At 46.5% G+C, this 23,717-nt stretch overlaps 1 protein-coding gene across 1 annotated transcript in view; it reads right to left on the reverse strand.

Moving 5' to 3' along the window:
• ncanb (neurocan b) overlaps positions 1-23,717 on the reverse strand; it is a 139,269-nt gene that overhangs the window by 18,653 nt on the left and 96,899 nt on the right. The window contains exon 11 of the mRNA XM_068591365.1: positions 15,640-15,753. Within this exon, the coding sequence (XP_068447466.1) occupies positions 15,640-15,753 (114 nt within the window). The remainder of the gene's footprint in view (positions 1-15,639; positions 15,754-23,717) is intronic.

Raw genomic sequence — 23,717 nt, forward strand, 5'->3', positions numbered from 1 at the left:
GGAAACCCATGGGAAGAGGGATGTGGGTTTTTTCAAATGGCTAAACACCCACAGACGACGGATGCAGAAGAATAATAGCATTGCGCGGGAAAGAAGTAGGAGGGTCTAGAACCATTATTTTTCTTTTCTCATTGTATCTGATCACAGCCATGTCTCGCAGCACACGATCTAAATATTGCTTCCCCTTCTCCTCTTTCCCCTCCTTCATTTTTCATCGGTATCTTTCCTTTAAGCGTCCTCCGTGGCGCTCCTCTCCGTCTCCATCCCTCCATCGCTTCGTCTTCTCCCCCCCCCCCCACACTTTGATTTTTCACTCGGACTCTTAATCCACCGCGGAGGCGAGCCGGCGGTGCGACAGCTTAGACCAGTGAAAGGGCGTTTTAATCTATTCAAATGACAACAATCCTTAGAAATTGCTTCCAGTGCAGAGCGCTCGCTCTGTAATTAAGCCCTGTCACAGTGCTGTCAGCACACCGGCTCGCTCTCCCCTCCATGCCCTCCTCTCCCCTTCATCTCTCTCATCTAGCGTCCCTCGGCTGTCTCGGGGGTTAGCCGTGTGACTGTACATTTCAAAATGTGTTGTGTGTGCGTGTGTGTGTGTGTGTGAGAGTGTGCGTGTGTGTGTGGCTTTTGGCTCTCGTGCCGGATTCGTTCACAGATGCGGGTCGGCTAATGTGCACCTGAATACGTGGAAATGTATGTAGCGCTGATGTGGTTCAGGCTCTGTCTGTCAGCAAAGCCACCTCCGGTACCCTCCTCATCCTCATCCTCATCCTCCCTGCCCCTCCTCTCTGTGGTGTGGGGCTCAGGGAAAAGGCCTCAGCTTTTCCTCCAACAAATGTGAAGCGACACCAGTAAATTGCGCGCTGCAAATTGGGCCGTATGGGGCCCCGCTTAGTATGCAGAGAGATGCCGAAAAGAAGAGGAAAGAGAGAGGAGAGGAGTCCATTATGAAAGCCCTTCCTGTACTGTAATGTGGAATAAGGGCCTTCGGAAACCTTCGCACTGCATTGAGAAGTGCTTTTTCACAGCGTCGACCCGGCCGCTTCGTTCTGGGCTATTTGAGATGGAGTTTCACAACATGCGGCGCAACCGGATCCCAGAGAGAGCGCCTCAAAGCGAGGCTTTGGATCAATGCGTATATTTGCTTATTCAACATATAAGTCCACGTGTTCTTTCTCGCGGGTCGATGCGTCGGCTCGCTCGGACGCAAATGCCCCCGCCGAGCGAAGAAGAGACAAACGAACCGACTGTGGATGAGCAGCGTGTTAGAAAACAGTCAAATAAACTCGTATTTGTGCTCAGGATGTTTTTCTTTGTCGTGTCTCGGGTCTCATCAGGAGCATCAAGCTCTAACACGGACGCATGTGTCACTTTGTATAGTCGAAACCTTGATCATGTGTGTACTTTTTCCATTTGTTTCATGCAGATTACCATTTAAATAACATTTGTGAATCAGGATCTGCGAGAAAAAGATGTTCCCGTACAACTCAAATGCACTTTCAGTCATGTATTTCCTCCCAGATTACTGGAAAATGTATGTTGTTGATCAAAATAAAATATAAAAACACTAAAAAATGAAGAAAAAAAACACTCATGGTTTGGTTTCAAACTATTACCAACAAAAACTTCTTGCTTATGTTTACACAATAAAAGTATTTTGTTCACACGGAGCACAAACAGCAAACTGCATGGTGAAAGTACTTGTATGCAGAAACAAGGTAAAAGTACTTTTACACTCATATACACGTAATTCAACTCATACTGAGCTCCAGCAATGCAAATATCAGCTTGACTTGAATTAAAAACTTGTTTTTGAACATGTAAAATATGACAGTTTTCTACTTTTTCTTAGTATTTTTCACTTTTCATGATAAATCTTTTGATGACTTTAGTGATTTATGACTGAAGATGGACTCAAACGCTCACGTGTTGTATTTAATATGTCGGGAAAATATATACATTTCAGTCTATTGCCAAGTTGAAATTCAGTTTTTCTTCTTTTTGGGTGTTTTCTATATTGTACTTGCCAAGATAATAGTTTTTTCCAGATGATTTATACTTTAAATTTGACAAAATGTTGTATGTTTATGTTTTGTTTACACGCGCTTGTTGTGTTATTGATCTCGTTGTGTGTAGTTGACCTCTCTCTCTCTCTCTCTCTCTCTCTCTCTCTCTCTCTCTCTCTCTCTCTCTCTCTCTCTCTCTCTCTCTCTCTCTCTCTCTCTCTCCATGTGGGAGTGTCCCGCTTCCTTCAGCTGCGCTCTGATTGGTCGAGCTCGATGAGCAAAGTGAATTGAATTGAAGTGAATGAAAGCGTTTCTTTCTATTCTCGGCTCGTTCTTCTTCGCTGATGAAAGATCTCTTCAAACACAGTTTTTGGAGTCGCACAACTCCAAACCGCCGGGAGCCTTTAATGCAGCGTCTCGACGGGCTCGATGACTAACGGATTACTCGCAACAATCGAGGCTGATAATCACACGTCGTCGTCAGTCTTTTCCTTACGCGCGAACCGAGGTTTATCTCGCCGCCGCAGACCTTTTTCCCAGAACATAAATCCACGTCAGTCGCGGAGAGATGTGACAAAACAAACATTTTTAATACGCTCCCGTCATCCAACCGACTGAAGCCACATTTCCAGAGTACTTATGAACATTATTAGACCAAAACCCATCACACAAACAAAACCAAATCACCCACTCAAAGTGGTTTGCTTGTGTAACTAAAGTGCTACTTTCAGCAGGTGCACGTTGGCTCTCTAACATAACAACCATGATGAGTCGCTCTGGGATTCAGCCACAAATACAGACGGAAAAACACGAGCGTGATGTTCCCTGAATGGTTTGGTTTGATTCTTTAATAGAAAAAGTTTAGCTTACTTACTATTCTTGCACTTTATACACAGTTTGTGCAAAACTGTCATCGCATTCTTGTGCAATACCTCTGCTATATTGTGTGCCTTATTTTTATTCATTACCTTTTATTGTAATTTGGTTTTGTAGGAGGACAGAAAAAACTTTGTTATATGTGCACATGACTTAAAAAATAGAAAAAATGACTTAAAAAGAATTAAATCTGATGACCAAACGACATGAAACTGCATTTTGGAAAAGCTTTCTTTTCACAATCTAAATCTAAACACAGAATATAACGTTGGCTTTGACATCACCTGTCAAAAGACGTCTTATGACAGGTAACAGTTAGAAACATATAGAATATTATCAGACTTATGGAGGGAGGAACTATCCATAAACTGTTTATGGGATTACCGAGCCAATGAACTCATTTCCCTTTGGGGATTAATAAAGTATCCATCCATCCATCCATCCATCCATCCATCCATCCATCCATCCATCCATCCATCCATCCATCCATCCATCCATCCATCCATCCATCCATCCATCCATCCATCCATCCATCCATCCATCCATCCATCCATCCATCCATCCATCCATCCATCCATCCATCCATCCATCCATCCATCCATCCATCCATCCATCCATCCATCCATCCATCCATCCATCCATCCATCCATCCATCCATCCATCCATCCATCCATCCATCCATCCATCCATCCATCCATCCATCCATCCATCCATCCATCCATCCATCCATCCATCCATCCATCCATCCATCCATCCATCCATCCATCCATCCATCCATCCATCCATCCATCCATCCATCCATCCATCCATCCATCCATCCATCCATCCATCCATCCATCCATCCATCCATCCATCCATCCATCCATCCATCCATCCATCCATCCATCCATCCATCCATCCATCCATCCATCCATCCATCCATCCATCCATCCATCCATCCATCCATCCATCCATCCATCCATCCATCCATCAGCGTAAACCTTTTCCAGGCTAATTCAAGTAGCTTTATGTAGATTTTGCATGAAACAACCCCCCCGATGAGACGATGTGTGACTCTGTGGTTTTGCGTCAGCACACTAATGGACCGGTCATTTCCATATGCAGAACCTTTCAGGATCCCCTCGAGGCCCTGATGAGGAATTAAATGTTATTAATTGAGGTTTCTCCTGCTGTAAAGTGTTGCGACCGACTGCATTAGCGTCCAAACGGAGATAATTAAAAATGAGCATTAGGTAGAATGATGTTGCTCCTTGTTGTCTCGGGTTTTACGGGCCCCAAAAAAATGACTTTCGCCGCTAATGCGCTGGCGTCACCGGACCTGGAGGCCTACACCTGCTCAACATGGCGGAGGGAAGGTATTAGCGAGTCCAGGTTGGCTCACGAGAGCCAACAGTGGGGTTATTACCTGCAGGACAAACAGCAGAGCCAGCGGAGGAAGAGACACGGAGACGGAAAGAAATAGACAACAAAAAAATATTGAAAAATTAAGAATGCACCTTTCATTGAGTCTCTGTACTGCTGCGTGTGTGTAACGCTGGTGCGGGACACAGTCAAGCCTTTAAACTAGAGAATACAAACTACACACATATACACATGCACACACACACATACACGCACGCACATGCAGACTTGGGATTTACATGAAATTATTCCAAAAGACCAAAACTAAAAAAAAAAAAAAAAACTAATCGTAGATCAACGAAGTGCATCAAACACACTAAGTTACAGAGTGGGAGGACAGAATAAGAGAGCGAGTCACAGAGAGAGAGAGAGAGAGAGAGAGAGAGAGAGAGAGAGAGAGAGAGAAAAGCAAAGATAAAAACTCTTCAGATCTTCAACCAGGTCTCTGCTGATTCCTTCTCCTACTCGCTGACAGTGACGCTCAAAGCCCGACATCACATCAACCTCTTCAAATATTTAGACGTTACTCAAGTCGTCTTCCTATTTCTCCTCCCCCACTCGCCCATTTCACCTCCGCCAGGCGCGGGGAAAGAGAGGCAGGGGGGTTATGTGTTTCGGCTATTAATATTCCCACAGATTTTACTGAACGGCCGGTTAGGGAAATAAAAGCCGCGCACTTCCAGCGGGCTGATTGGCTCGTTTATCCGCATCACCGAGTGAGACTTCAAACTGCTCTTTATTTAGACGCCCCGGAATGACGGGAACGGCCGAGCGACACAAAAAAAAAGCCATGAGATTGTGTGAAAGCGGCCGCAGAATTATTAATGGTTGTTACGAGTGTCCTGTTGATGAATGGAACATCTTAATAGTGCGATTCTCACAATTAGGAGTAATGGATGTTACAGTAAAACAGCTCCAGGAATGAGCGATGTCAGTCCAAAGGCTCATTTGCTGTAATTAGCCCGTCGACGGGTCTTCCCGGACTGATGGAGGAGGCCGAAAGGTGGAAGAGACGAAGGCCCGCGCCGCAAATAGACGAGAAGAAAAAGACAGTCCAGGGCGATAGAACGCAAAACAGTGTGTCATTGTGAGTCGGGGACACGCGATTGTGTATCCACATTGCACGAGTCTATCAGCGTGCAGCTGATATAATGCACGACAACTGCACCGGCTGGAACAAATACATGATGGCGTCGCATGTTTCTGCAAACCCCCGGGACGCCGCTGAACGTCTGATGATGTTTCTGAGCCCAAAACACATTTTAATAATGCACGTTGCCTCGTGAAACGATTGATTAGGCATGGTTGGGAAAAGAAATCATTTCAAATATCATATTTAAATCATGAGGTAATGTCTAGCGTTCCTAAATAACAACCACTCTGAGCCGACTTTCCGATGAAACGTAACCTGACAAGCAAAGTAGGAAGTTAAAATAATGTTACGCAACGAGCATAAGCTCAATGTTACGTTTTTTTGGGGACACAAACGGCGGCCTCCTGGGTGAAAGTCCCGTGTTTGCAGGTCTAGCCGTGCACTAAAACACCCCGCTTTGTAATGTGTTTTATTATAAATGGGAACATAATTGAAAAAATAAACTTCACTCTGTTTTGAAGAACATTTGAAGCTAGAGATTGAAACCATAAACTCATGTTAACGATGTCAAAGACTTCTATACAACCAGACATGTTGGTGCATACTGCAGCGTTGCCCCCTACTGGCCACTCTGAAGAATGCAACTTCAAGGAAAACCTTGTTTTCCATGGCTTCACTTCTCAGAACCGCCTGCTCCTTCATTCTTATGGTTTTGGAGACTTTATTTGCACCCGTAGGTCGACTCACTGTACACAGAACAAGCAAGATGATTCCTGTGGGGACTCAGTTACTCAGTTGCTCAAAAAAAAGGTCGCTAGGAAACGTCCCGTGGTGGACATCGCTGTGGGATGCCGCGGAGAATGAACGCCAAAAAAAAAGAGGAAATGCAGAAGTAGGAGCCGCGCTGCAAGTTGGCCGTCACTTTGCAGTTTTCTTGACGATATCAGGGAGATGAAGCGGAGAGGCGTCCTAAACCTGGAGCAGTGTTTTACACCGTTCCATCAGAAACCTCCATTAGCGCGCAGCAGAGGAATACAGACTCTCCCCTCTCGCTCCATCTCTCTCTCTCTCTTCATCTATTGTAACACCTGCTGTGATGCGTCCTCTCTCTTTTTTGTCTGTCTCCTCTCTTTCTTTTTAAGCCTGAACTTCCCTCCGCACAGGAGAGGAGAATGACAGTTGCTTCAGGAACATTGTCTAATTAATCACCTTGAATGAGAATAAATTACCTCCCCCCCCTCACACACACACACACACACACACACACACACACACCACCTCCAGCTTTCCTGTTCGGGGAGAGAGAGGACGATGTTGAACACAATGCATATGGAGCGAGATGACTCGCTGTTATTCCACTTGAATAGCCTCAGCCAGGTTTAAGCAAAACTACAGGGATATTTTCAAGTGTGTGTGTGTGTGTGTGTGTGTGTCTCAGTGTGAGCGAGGTAAGCCAAGAAGCTCCAGGTCTCTGCATTCACGTGTCCCTTTGGACTTCTTATTAGAATGCATGAATATTCATTAGCATTAGTAGCCTCTAAAGACCCTGAGGAAACACACACACACACACACACACACACACACACAAAAAAATAATAGTTTTCGAGCTGCTGAGTCACCGGTTTGGACGAGGGACGGCGCAGAGAAAGAACAGGCGGCAAAGTGGAAAAACTCTTTCCTCCTCGGCGCCTCTGCCAACCCTGAAAGCTGACGCTGAGTCACAAAACCACCCACTCCAAAAACAAAGATGTAAAAAAAAGAAAAGAAAAGGAAACAACAAACAACAAACATCAAACAGCAGCTCGTGGATCACGAGTTCAGCCCAAGTGTTCGCTGTACTGCGGCTTAACAAGAGAGAGGAGAGGCGGCGCGCGCTTTGGAGTGACGCGTCTAATTGGCCAACGGCACGATACCGCAAAAAAGGACGTGTAAAATCAGTGCATGTCACCTCTGAGGTCATGGAAGAATCACCATTAAATGCAAATACACTATGGCGAGGGTTATGGGCATGTAAAACACACCGGTGCGGTTGGTTAAACGTTGAGGCGACTGCAGCGTTGGCAGATCTGCGAGTCTCCTTGCAAAGTCAGACGTACGCTTCATAAATATATACACTGCGTTACGCACGAGCAATGGCCGCTGGCGCCGAACGTAAACGCTGAAAAGAAGCGAGTTTGAAAGTCAACACGTCCTCAATTTGTGTGACGTGCAAATTACCGCGAAATATCGCTCATTTGCCCCCCCCCCCCTCTTCCTCCCGCCCGAAGGTAAGCTAGCTTCGCTGCAATAGCGTGCAGGGAGAACGTGAGGTCGGACGAGGCGTTTAAAGCGGCGTGCAGACAGACGGCGAGCTGCATCTGGAGCTTCTTCCTCAGCCCGGCTCCTCCTCATCAGTCTCCGTGTGCGCAGGCTACACACACATCGTCTGCCGCCTCGCTAGCGCGATCCGCGGCGCTGGTGTGTTGCTGTTGGCGTCGACGCGCTCAAACGTCTTCCTATCTGCCTGCCCCAGATTCACCCGCCGTCCTCTTTGGAGGGGAAGTCGTGCTCTACTTTTCTCCAGGTTTTTCCTGTTACGCTGTCTAGTTTTTTTGTTTTTTCCTGTCAAACGACTGCCGCGCATGTGTGTGTGTGTGTCTGTGCATGAATGTGTATTCGTGTGAAATCCTTTTGCAGCTTCACAAATCTGTGTGCACATGTTGACAACGGAGGGGGAGGTTTTGCCTCAGACATCCGGACACTTTAAATACGTTTTATGCTTTGAATTCGGCATTAAAATGTCTGTTTTTTGCATGTTTGGAATCGATATTACAGGAAAAGGACCACATCGCGACCTCTTCAGAGCAACAGGTGTTTCAGTTCAACGAGTGACCGTGTTAACTGGAGTCCAGCCGAATCACAGGCCGCATATAAGAAGTGGACGTGGCTCGTCGGTTCCCTGAGTGCCGTTTTGAAGCCAGAGTTTGCCGTTTTGGCCGTCGCCATCTTGGATTTTTGCAACCAGTGAACGGAAGAGACCAGATTTGGTCCACAGAGGGGTGACGTAGATAATCTGCAGAGACTTCCACACAATTGGAGTTGCAGTTCGCTGATGGCGATTAGAAATAATCCAAGTTACTTCCACTGTGGTCGCAGCCTGAGCCGAACGCATCCACGGTTGCTGGTCGTGACTTCAGTGAAATGATTTAAGTAGACAATAAATATGCATTTTAAACTGACTGAAGACTTTTATGTGGACACCTACATACATACACGCATGTCTTGGTATTTGTCTCCATATATATATTTGGCCATTTGCTAAGAAGATGGATGAAATCAGACTTCAGCAGCAACGGGAGGAGCTTAGTTTGCTGACATCTTTTCCAAAAAAACAAACATCCTAACTGCCTGTGCTGTCTTAACGTAAGTTTCAAAAGCAGGAAAAGTCTTCTCATCTGATTCCAGGAGTCGTGGTTGTGTCCTTTCCTATATCAGAGCTCTGCGCAAACTATAACTTCAAATTAGATTCTTCAAGCGGCACCCGCACCGGAGTAATTTACGATTGTGGGATATCATTAAGTCAGGAGGGTTCTGTAATACCTAGCCGTCTATCCTGAAATAAGATCGTATCTTCCCCTCAATGCAGTACCAACAATCTCTAAATGTCACCCTGAACTCTGTGGGTAAACTCTGCATGCTGCTCAACCAGTGGTTCCCAGTCGTAGTTGCCAGTAACAGCTGTTTATACTGCTACTGGGGGGGGGATGCGGCAATTTCCCCGCCAAAAGTCAAATAAAAATGACTAAATATTGATGATTTGACATATGGCATCCGGGCAAGCAGAAGAGGAGACGATGGAGGGAAGTGCTGGCCTCGCCTGAGAAACACACTCCTCACACACATAAACAAGCAGCAGCCAGACACCTTGGGATTAATTAGCGCCACGATCCTTCCGACGCGAGCTTTCTGTTTCCAATTTGCAGATTATAATTTCTGTTAGGAAACAGAGAACGAGAGAGAGAGAGAGAGAAAGAGAGAGAGAGGATTACTGCGTTTGGTTTTGTAGCCATGAGTTATTGCACAACTCTGTGCTTAAACAGACGGGAGGAAAAGTCTTTTGATAATTGGAAGAGCTCACGGGTTGGGGAGAGTTTTGTGTGTTTGTGTGGGTGGCACACAATGAAGGTGTATAAGTTAGTGTGGCACCAAAGTAGAACACAGCAAATGGGAATTTGGTATTTTTAGACCTTGAGCAGTGAGGGATGTTGGTGAAAATCCGAATGTTTGGGCGCGTCCGGGCTCACGAAGTGGAGTACGTTTTCATTGCCGTATGATCACCTGAAACTTAGCATCTTTGTGTTTTTGTTAGCTTAGGCTGAGCCGTTTATATCTACACAGGGAGCGGGTCCCCTTCACGGAGTCGGCCATGTTTCTACAGGAGCCCAGAACGGACAAACTATACACTGGAGGGCCATTCATGTTTTTTTTTTACGTTGGCCATCATGGTTCATGGTACACACTCGGCACATGAGAGAAGTTTCAGTTGATCGCAACCTGGAACATCATCGCCAGATGCCACCACATCCTTCACGCTTAACTTTTAAGGACTTTAAAACACAAAGGGCTTGACGAATAATCGACAAAAATGCAAATATTTTGCTTCAAAACTATTCATACACGCAACGACGCACATTATGCAACACTATCAGGAAAAGGTTTGAATGGATTTACACAGAAAGACTAACTACTTGGATCACTATTGAGAGTATTTGAGGTATTTTATTGTGAAGGGGGGATTTGAGTTCCCCATTCACAGTTACAGTTAGTCTATGTCTCGGGGCTTTTATTGTGAAGGGTAACAACAGAAGGTGTGCGAGGCTTTTGTCCAAGGTTGAAAGGAGGAATAAAGTCGGCCATCTTGACCTCTCCGTTTGTTGAACACAGTAGTGTAACCGTGTGTGTCTGTGTCTCGTTGGGGCCTTCACTCGCGGTGCAACAGCTCACAAAATCGACCCGGTTCCACCAAACAATCGCTTAATATTCAAGTTCTGTTTGCAAGTAACCTTGACAAAGAATAACAGTTTGAAAGAGCATATTGAAAAGACCTCAAAGGGCTTGGGGATTAAGGCGTTTATTATTCGTGGCTGGAGAAAACTTTATGTCAATGAGGGAGCTCACGGTTTTGAAACATATACAAATGCGTCGCTGTGTGAAGGTCTCTAACTTCACAGCTCTAAGAAATGCTGGAGCGGATGCGGGCCCGTGCACAGACGCACAGTGAAACACAAACACGCTCGCACGGACTGACAAAACCTCCCGCGGTGCAGCGGAGATGAGAGGCACCGAAAAAAGATGCAAAGGAGTGCGGGGAGTGACAGCGGAAAGTCACGGAGAGAAGAAGAAGAAAAAATGGAAGGCAGCACGAAACAGTCGGCGTCTCCAGGAGTGGAATAGCAACGTGAAACCGTCCTCCACGTGAACACGATGTCGCTTTTCTTTCCCCTCTGCGAGGCGAACAGCGCGTTGGAGCGAACGACGGATTAAAAGACAGACGGGAGGAAAGAAGCTGATGAGAGGGAACCAGCGAACGCTTCCTCCGTCGCTTTCCACTTCAGTCGGGCTCGGAGAGCTTCGCTTTCTGCCTCCGCTGATTAGCCGGCGAGTCAAAGACACGGCGGGTCGGACTCGAGAGGGAAACAAGCGACTGATGTCTCCGTTGCTCTAATCGCAAACTTTTCTTTCTCCACAAACGTCACTGATACAGAACCGAAATGCATAATTGCGAGAGGAGGGATGTGGTGATTCTGCACAGCGACAAGTGATTATTATGAGAATAAGATGCAAAATGACAGAAGTGGCATCATCTTGCATTACACTGTACATTTAAAAAAAACACATTTTACTCTGTCTGTGTATATAATACTGATGTTATGGATTATTTCCTGTTTTTATTACTGTTTATTTATACTTACATCACTTGTTTTTTTCATTTTATGTGTCTCTTTTGTGCACAATTTCCCCACTTCAGGGCCAATAAAGGAATATCTTATCTTTACTAATTCATAAAGTTCCCAAAAGCTTCACAGTTTTGTTTTACGGACAAACCGCAGTACGCCGACCTCCTTTCTCAGCGACCTGCGTGAAAAAAATGCAAAGAATAAATGTCCTCGGCTCTCTCGCTGCAGGACTTCGGCGCCGTCGACTCACAATTATTGACTTTAAGATGGGATCGCCATGGTAACAGGCCCGCAGCGGACCGGATCTGCCCGGCGTTAGCTCGCAGCACTTCGCCTCCGCCGGCTCGACCCGAAAGCCGCGGTCAGAGATGGCGGGTGGAGGAGGGTGGAGGGGGGTGGGGATGCCGATCGTTATCAACTTTCTTTGTGGAGAGAGAGGCTTTTTTTTTTATCCCCGCACGCTCATAAAAAGGAGGCGCTGGGCGCCATCTGACGCCTCAAAACTGGGCTAATAGTGCGCCGCCTTGGAGATTAAAGGAGTATAATGACAGCAAATAAGACCCGAGAGGAACGCTGGCGGACTAATCGTGTCGATTTGTCAGTGAATATCTTCATTTTCACCACTCGACCCACTCTAAATGGGACAGGCCTTTTAGTTCCTTTCACACACACGACTCAAAAGATGGGAAAATACTATCAAATGGTTTATTTAAATCAGTGTGAATTAATATCCATCACGTCTGACTCTGACGGTTAAAGACGCTCATTTTTACGTAAAGTGAGCTGTGAACAATTGATTTGAGGAGAATCTCAACGATGTCACGGCGAACACGTCCATGATTGAAGATCCCCGTTAAAGACGTGGAGCGACCACCGGCAAGTCGATTTCAGGTTTTACAATGTACCGTATTTCAAACGTGAGCAGACGTTCCTGATAATACAATTAACTATCATTGTACGCCGCGTTGCAGGCTTCTTCTAGAGCCAGCGGAGGCGACACGACCACCATCTTCTGGAGTTCAGTGAGAGCGAGCAACAACCTTTTGCGAATGAGATGAAACTGCATCCTTGCTCACGTCCGTCCCGTTCAGTTTCCACTGCAGTTTGCGGCGTTTCCCTCAGCTGAGCGTCTGCATCGCTCGCGTCCCGCCCCTCCCCTCCTTCGACGAGAACTTCTTCTGGCACCGAGGGCCAGGGCTGCACTTTAAATCTGCTCCTGACCCGGGTTGAGCGCGCAGGATGGTTCATTTTGGCGAGCCAGCCAGGTGAAAGGGAAAAGCCACCTTTGTGACAGCGAAGACTCTGCAACGCAAACACAAACACGAGCTCCCGCGCACGTGCGAGAGAGCTCGCGGCGGCGAGCGAGACGGAGACAACCGGACCACTTTGGAGAGACGGGGACCGATTGCGTGACGTTTAAATGGATGCGAGCCTCGGCGGAACGGATGAGATCATTTCCAGTGTTTGGACCCCCCTCCCTCCTTCCCTTCCTCCTCCTCTCCCATCTTCTAGATATCAAACTGAGATCACAGCGGAACGCCTGGTGCGAAGTGTACTTTCCGCAGCTGAATCCTACGCTGCTGCGAAGCGCGGAGAGACGCGAGAGGCGGCGAGAGACAGAGACTTCAGATTCGCACAATCAGACCCGCTGCTCCCAATTAGGCGTTAAGGCGGCGCCGCAGTGGGAGAGGAAACGTACCCGCAGCTTCGGTTCATGTCAGAGAGACACATCCTGGAAAATGCGCGAGGGTGTGTGTGTGTTTGGGAAAGACGGGAGGGGGAAAACACACACTTTAATGGGCGTACATGTGATACTGGAGGCTGGTAATATCAAAACTGGAGAGACGATCAAGCAGCCTTTGATTTAAAGGAGCTGCACATTTAAGAGGACGTCGAAAGCGCCTGAAACGCGGCGCTACAAATCCATGTTCTGTTTCTCGCTGATGCGTTATCTGCACCACGGGAAGTGCATGCATATTAACAAGGCGGCCATGACCATACGGAAATTATTATTTAAAAAAAAAAATGCAGTTAAAGTTAAATTCGGTGTGGTGAAAGATCAGAAAGTTAAGTATTTGGAAGATTGTAAGAACTGGTGGACTCTCCTTCTCTTCTATCCACTCAATCCTCTTGTGGCTTCTCATATTTATCTAATCAAGTGAATTTTATTCATCAGGCCAAATATAACACATCACTAAGGGCTATTCAATCTGTCTTTGGCTGAAACTTATCTATGAAATCACCTCTACGTGCTTATAAATAAAGATAGAACAACACGAGCAGATGAACAGCACTTTTCTTTGTGGCGCATTGTGAAGCAAAAGTCCATTTTGACTCTGCGTTTGCAGAGACAATGCTTGCAAAAGAAAAGGCTTTGTGCGCTCCCATTCATCGCTTTAAACCCCGGCGTGTCATTCACTACTAATTCCACTCTAGACACACGTTTAAAAAAAACGCTGCTTTTACCGAGAGTTGAACACGCTGGGTGAAGAGGAGGAAGAGGGTGGGAACGCGAGTTGGAGAGAATAATCTGCAGCACGTCTGTGAAAACAAGAACTTTTTATGGAGGAACAACGGTGGTGTGGAAATGAAACCGAAGGGATTACCATGCGTTTAGCTGCTACGATTAGCTGCTACATGCGTTTAGCTGCTACGATGCGTTTAGCTGCTACGATGCGTTTAGCTGCTACGATTAGCTGCTACATGCGTTTAGCTGCTACGATGCGTTTAGCTGCTACGATGCGTCTAGCTGCTACGATGCGTTTAGCTGCTACGATGCGTTTAGCTGATACGATTAGCTGCTACATGTGTTTAGCTGCTACGATGCAATTAGCTGCTACGATGCGTTTAGCTGCTACGATGCGTTTAGCTGCTACGATGCGTTTAGCTGCTACGACGCGTTTAGCTGCTACGTTGCGATTAGCTGCTGTGGCGTTCTGCAGCGTTGGCGCTGGACGCTGGGCCGGTTTCAAAACACTTTGACACGAGAACGTGGGGAGTCTAGAGTCACGTCAGCGGCCGGTGTGTGTGTGTGTGTGTGTGTGTGTGTGTGTGTGTGTCTCGGCGGCGGCTGGTGGTTTTGTCCTACTGCTGCGAAGTGAAAAGATCCTTCGGAGGCTCCGCTAGAGCCAAATGTGCTGCGGTTTCAGCAGCATTTAGAAAGGTCCCGCTTTAGTCGGCTCTCTTCGCTCACTTCTCTCTCTATTGATTGCTCAGACCACAGCAGAGAGACACTAAAAGGCAGACACTGGAAAAAAAAGCCCTGATATTCAAAGTAACAACTCTTCTGAGAGTTGAGGTCAAAGGTCAGATTCAGAGCGAGCGCAGATTCCTAAAAATCCCTCCTCGTCTCTCCTGTTCATCCACTCCCGCTCTCTTTGTGTCTCCAACTATCTTTCCTTCATTTTTAATTGTGCTACTTTAAATCTAGTGTTTCGAGAGATGTAAAAGATAAAGGATATGTGTTCATTTCTAGTTATTAAAAGCTGCAATTTAATAAGTACAATATCTTTTGTGCAACTATTTAAAAAATACCCTTTTTTTCCAGCTACATGTTGTATTTAAACCAGTCAAGCAGACACTCTGGAACATAGGCACATTTTAATTTCCCCAATGCCTATCACTAAATAACATTTTCCAACAATGTCACAAAACCATGTTTACTTCCAGGACGTCAAATCCAGACGAAATTGTTTTGAATCAATCGACTCTGTATTCTCGGGGGAAAACCCCCACACGATCGACCCAAATGTATACGGCGGCTAGCAGCTGCCGGTTTTCCTCGAACATGTCGGCCATGTTTTCATGTAACATGCAGTTTGTGAGCAGCCTCCCTCTCGGGCCTCTCCTCTCTCACGGGGGAGTTGCCGTAATGAGAGAAGAACCCGGCTGGACGCAGGTGTCCTGTATAAACCTGCTCCATTATTCCAAAGGGCTTCCCCTCTTCCTCCTCCAGCTCTTTGTCTGCATTCACGTCCTCTTCCTCCCACTTCGACCACCTCCTCGTTATCTCCATCTTCCTCAACCGTGTTGTTTTCTCTCCGTTTCTGTCTCCGCTCGCTGCCCCTCTAGCATCACCTTACTCTACTCGGCCGTACTCATACCTCCTCATACGCCCATCCCCCTCTTCGTCTTCATCTTCCACTGTCACGTCACCTCGCTTCTCCAGCTTCTTTGTCTCATCCCTCTCTGCCTTCGCTGCCTCCTCTTCCTTCTTTGTCCGTTCTTGTTGTTGCTGCAATCTCCCATCACATCCTCCATCGTTCATCTCCTCATCCAAACACTCCGTTTCATTGTCGGGGGGTGAAAAGCGGCGTTGTCGTACCTTTCTCGCAGGTGGCTCCTCCGTAGCTGGGCAGACAAAGACACACAAAGGAGTTGATCTCGTCGATGCAGGTTCCTCCGTTCTGGCATGGATTCGACTGGCAGTCGTCGATGTCTGAAGGGAGAGAAAAGGGAAAGAGAGAGAGAGAGAGAAAGACAAAGGGGGCGAGTCAGGTTAGATGCAAACACACAAGATACCAAACGGCAACTTGTTAAAACACATAGCTTCCTGCTGAAGAAAACCCCTGGCGAGATCAAACTTTCTTTTTTTTTTTTTAGAGAGAGAGAGAGAGAGATTAGACGAATTTCTGAGAAAGTTATAATTAAAGCGAATTGATTGAACTTCATCAGTGAGCGGTTTGGGACGCACCGAAGCGCATGATGCTAATTGCAATGTGTTTGCAGGACGTGCTGTGGTTCTGCAGGACGGAGCGGGGTCGGAAGTTAGAGAGCGAGAGAGCGAGAGAGCGAGAGAGGGATGCAGAGGTCAGAGGGGAGAGCTTTCATCCTCAACAGCAACGTGTTGCCAGCAGCTTTGTACCCGGCGTGTGCAAATCCGCCTCAACGTGTGTGCAAAAGTGCCCCGATCAATGTCAGGCGGCGCCTCTTTGATGCGGCGGCAACGTTAAGTCGAAATGTTCGTCTGGCAGTGTGCAGCCCTCACATGCATATTCACGCATATTCGCAGATATTTCGCAGAAGGCGTCGCAGGGGTGAGAGTTCTCAATCTGTTGAAAAATGGTAACTGTATTTCTCCGGCTGATCTGCGCCTGGGGGCAAAATCATTAAAACTGCAGCTGGTGATCCGCGATCCTCTGCCATCACAACAACCGAGTGAGTCCCTTGAGGCCTTGGCAAGAGGTCACGGGGAGAGGAAGGGAGGGGGAATGAACGAAAAAAGAGGAGGAGGAGGAGGAGGAGGGAGTGAAGAGTGATATGGGGATATAGAGATGCTGGAAAAAAACATCGCGGATGAAGGAGAGGTAATGAAAACATGGGGAGAGGTGATGCTGCGACTCGTGGGAAGTTGGCAAGTTTCAGGGTTGGATTACAGCGGCTTTGCAGGCAGACGGCGTTTCGGGGCGGAAGAGTCTGTTCGGATAAAACAGCGTGACGGCTCCATTGCCGGTGCTCTGCTTTGCTTTTTTAAAAAAAAAAAAAAAAGGCAGAATTTGACGCAGGAGGCAAAGACCCAGCCAGAGGAGTCAGAATGAGACGGCATTCGTGTTTGTTCAGTGTATCGTGGCGTCTGACTCGCGATAGGATGGGATGAAATATGAAAAAAGAGAGTTGACGGACGCAGCGGGAGGAGGGGGGGGGGGGGGGGCGGCGAGGGAGTCGCACACAGAAAACACGATTCAAAGTCTGGTTCAGAGGATCCCACATCAAGCGAAAGGGGTGAGCCACTTTTTTAGGGCCCAGCGAAAGCAAAAAACACACACACTGAATGAATGACTTGACTTCATATCGCCGCGTTCACGCACAGAATGCAGCACAACGTGGTTTCGCGATTGATCCTACGCTAAACCTCGCAATGCCGCCGCGATGCCATCAAGACGCCAGAGCTGCCGCGGAGACCACACTGTCACTAACTGCACCGCTTGAATAAAGATGAACTCGGTTTTTTTGGGAGGGGAAAAAGCAAAACGGCAATTTCAGAAGGCGAAGCAGGCAGAAGAGTCTCGATTGTGTTTGAAGGATGCATCCAAAGATGTAAGAGCGATTCAGTGAGCCGGGCGCTTTCTTACATCTTTGGTCGACGCTGCTCTACGATTGGCCCGTGTGTGTTTGAGGGGGCGGGACTTAGCGAAAGGTAGTGAAGAGAGGCCACGCTCAGCTGATGGTGTTAAATGTTGAGGCGTTGAAGTTAAAAAGACAAACAGAGGTATTTCAGCCCAACTGCGCATCAAATCAAAGCAAAATGTGTGTGAGGAAATTAAGTCGCGGTGCGATTTTTCTTTCTTTTTTTTGGTTTCCGGTGCAAATAACCCCGAAAACATATTAATATGACCCCAAAAACAATCTATTTGAAATAGGACGACGTGAATTCAGAGCCCTGGATGAGCCTCGGAGGAACTCTGTGTAATTAAAATAGGAATTTACGATGAATGATGGACCCTGAACCACAGCTCCCTCTTGTCTACACTGTGAACCAACAGACGAGCAGGTTGCCAGAACAGCCACTGGGCCTCGATACGAGCCAGCATCTGGCCTCATTAAGCACCACCGCACCGGGCGAAGGAGCGGAGGAAACCCTCTGGATCTTCAGGGAGAGCATTGGGGGTCAATAAAGTACAGCTCCGTAACACCAGCTATTAGATCAGAGCTATCATCGGAGCCGACACAGTGGCACTCGTTTCCAGATGTGGAGGAAGTCCAGCGCGAATGGTCTCCTCGAGGAGCCAACCACAGGTGACTTGATTGTGTGTGCGTAAAATGGGCATTTTCACGCACAACCAGTGTGTGTTTGAGCTTGAAACAATGGAGATTAACAGTTGAGGAATAAACCGTACAGCTTCGGATTTAAGCACGGTTGGTTTCCCCTCACTGTCGCTGGTCAGAGAAGTATTCAGATGATAAAAACTTCACTGTGTCACTGGACATATTGATCTCACAGTGTTTTTCAACCTTTTTTCTACAACAAATAAACCCTGCGGCACACCAACAACCCCGAAAAAAGTTACAAAATGTCACATTGTAGCATAATACAGCATATATGGTGGCTCATTATTGCAATAATGTGTTTTATTTTGGACCGATGAAGTGAAATTGGACATTTTCCTACGGCACACATGACGATCTCTCACGTCACAGTGGTTGAAAATCACTGGTTTATTCATACGTGTCAAGGGAATGTGTTTTCTCACAGGTTGTGCTTTGTTTTTGAGGCACCACAAACACCTTCAATCAAAGCAAGCATAAGTCTTTTAAAAAAAGCCTCAGAAGACGAGTGTTCGAGTTGCACGGTCGACCTCGATGGGCCTCGAAACTACAATCTCGCCCGCACAAATTGATCTGAAACTCAGATTTAAGCCGAGCGAGTGAAGTACCGACAGGCTACTCATGTGTCGAGTGGAGTGACTCGCGCTCATGAAACGTGCGGTTTACCCCCCCGTGTGCCATATGGCCGTGACGACTCTGTACGTCGCGCTCTGAAGGGGCCGGAGCGCAGCGGACCCGTCCACTCCAAAGAAAAAAAAAAGAAAAGACCACTCAACATCCACTCGACCCACCGGGCTTAATGAGAGAACCATCCAACTTAAGCAGGTGGCGGCGCGCGTGTGATTTCTGCTTTTGTGTGTGTGTGTGTGTGTGTGTGTGTGTGTGTGTGTCCACGACGCTCTGGCTCGCTCCCCAGTACGACAGATATCAGGCCCGGGCACTAGTTCAGTCTCCAGGGAGTCAAGGAGAGCAGTGCTCCACTTATCTGCTGGCAGAGAAGTGGATGGAGGGATAAACAGGTGCCAGCCACCGTGGTAAGTGCACGTGGAGGAGGAGGGGGGGGGCAGCTAAAAAGGCTAGCGACGCCGCACCAGCTCGTTTCTTTAAGCCGGCATTGTTCACTTGAATCGGTCGGGGCGAGGCCGTCAATGAACGTGAAGTGAAGTGGCTGAAGACACACGTGTGAAATCGTGGATTCACCCGCTGGTTTGATAACAGGATAGATATGTAACCTGCTCTGGTTGTGTTCACACACCTCTCACTCACTCACTCACTGTGTGTGTGTGTGTGTGTGTCTATGTATAGCCGAGGATAGCTGGCGAGTGTGAGGACGGCGGATGGGGAAACGGAGAGAGAGAGAGAGAGAGGAACACGGGGGAGGATGGTGAGACGGCAGTCAGACTAACCGGGGGTGGTGTCGGTTGACGGAGTATCTGGAGGCTCACTGCAGGCATGTGTCGAGACCGGGGGATGAATAATGGAAGAGAGACGGCCAGAGAGAGAGAGAGAGAGAGAGAGCAAATAGAAATCGGGTGAGAGAAGGCCCTCGGTCAGCCCCCCCCATCCTCCGTTTCCCTTTTGCCTGACCAAATAAAATGTATGTTAACCGTGTGTTCGTCCGCAGCGACGCTCGGCCCGAGGATGAACTCCATCACCTTCAGCGTCATCCCCGACGCTCTCGCCCTTCCGTCTTCTGACTCTTTTTTTTTTGCTTTCTTTCTTTTTTCACTTTACAAACGCGGGAGATTTACGCTTTTCGATTTACGCTTTTCGATTTACGCTTTTCGATTCACGCCCCGGCCGAGAGGTTTTGAAAAACGCTGGGGCCAAATGAAAAGTAAACGGCTCTTTCTCCGTTTTATAAAAACGAGACCTCAATCAGCAGTTTCATGGCTGCGAGTCCTCACGGGTTTAGCCAGGAACAGACTGTGAGAGAGAGAAAGAGAGAAAGAGAGAGAGAGGGTAATAAAATCTTGGAGAAAGGAATCGATATTTTAGCCAGGGATTGGCATGCATTAAAACATGGTCTATCATTTTAGAGGTCTAATAACTGCCATAAAAAAGTAGGTCATGGTTATAAAACCTGCAAGAGCGGAAACGACCCAAACCTTCTGCAGGTGGAAGAAAGAGGGAAGTGTTTTTTTTTTTTTTTTTAAAAAAGGACAAACTTTGTCAACTCTCCAAGATAATAACAAACTCATTATATCCGGTCTATTTGCCTGAACCACGAGGAGGTGGAGAACATCCTGTGCTCAAATAATGAGGCCAGGATCCGGACGAGTATATAGCGGGCGATCTTCCGGCGGGTTTAAGAGGCTTTCTTCATCTCTAGATAACACGTATTCACTTTAAATCACATATCAGGACGCTAAGTGAGTATTAGAGAATCCTGAGAGGGCTATGGATTAATTAAAAGACACACTTTAGACACAAATGACAACATAAAAGCGCGGCTCGGCGGATCCGAAGGCTTTTAAGGTGTCGATTTCGAGTAGCGCGAGACGAGATGAGATTCTGTCTCGGCCAAGATGAAGATTGATCAAATCCAGAGGTTGTTTTTTTTCATTAGAGTTGCAACGAGCGAAATTCAATGGATTCTGACACGGCGCTGAACTGTTAGGATAATTAAGTCCACGACTGACAGTTTGAAGACCCAAATTATTCTTGAATTTTTTTGTGATTGAGTCAGGACTTTATAAAGAGCTTGAAAACATGACGAAGATGTCTTGAGCAGCGCCTCACTGTGAGTGATCGGGTCGCACTTTGGGCTATTTCACACGTGAGCTTTCTGGATTTTTTGATTTTTATCATTGTATATAATACATGAAAGATAAACCAGAGTATTCAACATTAAATGTATTATTGCCTCAGCGAAATTAGGTCAGGGGTCAATGCATGTATACCAGCGATATACGACTTATTTGCACAGACAGCCACAGTCTGAGGCGTCCGTGTCCTGACTCGTCCTCACGGCTCATTAAAATACACTGAACGTGGCCTGACATCTTTCGGTCATCTTTTTTGATTTAGCAGCAGTGAGTTGTTTTGCAAATGTTCTATTCTCTCCTCCAAACACTCATAAATATTCAGCCACAACATCAAATGAAAAGCGGCACATGTTAGAGCGAGAGAAGCATTTTTTTTGCTTGGCATTTGTTGGCTTTGACACAAAAATAGCTACAATTTCCTCTGCGCAGATTTTTTTTTTTTTAAGAGGTTCACTCCCGACTGTGATATTAAGTATTTGGTGCTCGTGTGTTTAGCTGGAGAGAAAGTACAGATGCCAGCTGCCCATTTTGAATGTCAAAACCGCTGCAAACATCCGTATCAAAAGAGGGCAAGATTGCAGCCATTTGCCTGACAACCTAATAGCTGTTTTTTAAGCGTGCGGGGAACAGGGGACTTCAGCACTACGTGAGACTTTTTAGTTCATTGTCTTTTGTTTTAAGAGCTATTTAATATTTGTGGTGGACGAAGAGTAACTCGGATGTAATTACTTCGGCAAACTGTGAATAAACTAGATTTTGCTGCATTAAAAGCAGTGATCTGTGCAAAACAGCAACTCCTGTATTCTTTAAAGGCAAAGTTACTGTTTTTTTAATGCAGTCTGGAGGCTACAAAGAGAGCGATATAGCTGCTAGTTCCTGGTCAGTAAGGGTTGCCTGCCAGCAAGGTAAAGCGGGGATAATACTTTAAATAGAGCAGACACCTAAACTGATATTGATTTGTTTGGATGGGCCTTTTTTTAGTGGTCAAAATACGTTGTTATGATGTCCCTGTACACAATCGACTGAAGCCGCTATATCGCTCTCTTCAAACTCCAATATATAATTTCAGTACACGGGAGTATATATATATATATATATATATATATATATATATATATATATATATATATATATATATATATATATATATATATACAAACCCACTTTTGCTAGTGCTCAAATTATTCATAACCCTATTGATTAGCTTACTTTGCTAGCTTACGTCACTGTTTTTTTTTGTGCTAACGGCTGAGTTTCCATTCGAAACCCAGATGGAGTCGACCTTTACGTGTGAGTGAAGAGATGAAGGGGCCGGCATTAAATGAAAAAATGATTACAGGCAGAAAGAAAGGCATGAAATACATGCATCGCGCTTGCCTTTGATTCATTATGCGGCGACACGTGTACAGATGCACACGCGGAGAGGGTGGACGGCTCATTATACGCTGTATGTCATCCATCCCCACCGCACTTCTGTAGGTGGCAGGCTCGGCGCATTTGAAAGCCTGCCAGTTTGCCCCTAACGGAGCCGGGGAAAAAACACATTTTTCCTCTGTAGACTAAATGCCAGCCGTACAGATCAAACAGCAGTCTGATCAATTACACACAGAACCTTTGAACCAGTAAATGCCACCCGGAGACTTCACATCTGACAGGGTGCTACGGAGGCCGCGGAGGGACAACATTAACGCGACAGAGGACGACTTTTCTTTCTTTTTGTGAGCTACATGGGAAGAAAACGCACAATCACTCCCTGTGACACACACACACCGATACAGAAGCACTCCAGCAAACACACTGGGTGCCCCCCGGATCCCTCACACACACACACACACACACACACACACACACACACACACTTTATACCCTTATCAACCAACAGCAGTGAAAGATCCGGTCACTCTTTCATTTTATCCAAAAATTCGCCTAATTGCCTCCGAACCACAGCGGACATTATGTAAAAATAAATTGACACGACATCCTGTAAAATGAAGGCTTTTGAAATGGAAATGTTTGTCACACCAAAGGTTTTTTTTTGTTATTGTCGTTGCTGAAAGGCTCTTTGTGTTTGTCATCCTTCATTGTGCGAGACCCCGGATGATTGACTTCCTCTCCGCTAGCTGAGGGGCATTGACATTTCCATGCCCTTCTACAGAGATGGATACCTTTCTATTGAGCCGCCACTCGTCCAAACAGCATGCCCGCTCAATTGACCATGTTGGGTCGTGTCAATAACTATAATGCTGGTGTGTGTGTACAGCGGCATCAATGAGCATAAAAGGATTTTTGTGTGTGTGTCTGTGTGTGTTGATTTGAATGTCTGTTTGAGTAAAAACAGCGCAGGAGAGAAAGTTTCTGAAGCACTCTCATTGAATTTAATCACTGTGTGTGTTGTTTACATAATGCATATCAACAGCTGCAATCATACACTTGATGCGTGTGTGTGTGTGTGTGTGTGTGTGTGTGTGTGTGTGTGTGTGTGTGTGTATGCTAAGTCGCTACAGAGAAGAAGTGGCGCTCTGGCACCCAGACAATTTGGTCCCTATACAATAACTTAAAGCTGCACTAATCAATATTTATGTATCAATCAATGATATGAATTAATAAGTGCACAGTGAGGGGGGTCACACAGCTGACTCTGCAGTTTCCTGTTATCGTTTTAGCGTCTTTTAGCTCATCGTTTTGGTTTAGCTAACGGCTACTCTGGTTCAGTCTCACCAGTCTCGCCGACTCTGTTTGCTAGCAGAAGCTAACACAACTGTATGCTACACCGATTTTGATTGAACAACAACAACAACTTACGTTCACCCCATGTCCAGAAACACAACGCGTTAAAAATGGATGCTAATGTTGCTCCGGGTTAGCCTGA

This window comes from Clinocottus analis, unplaced genomic scaffold, assembly GCF_023055335.1.
Source record: "Clinocottus analis isolate CAN_PGR_092001 unplaced genomic scaffold, fCliAna1.0.p SCAF_25, whole genome shotgun sequence".
NCBI lineage: Eukaryota > Metazoa > Chordata > Actinopteri > Perciformes > Cottidae > Clinocottus > Clinocottus analis.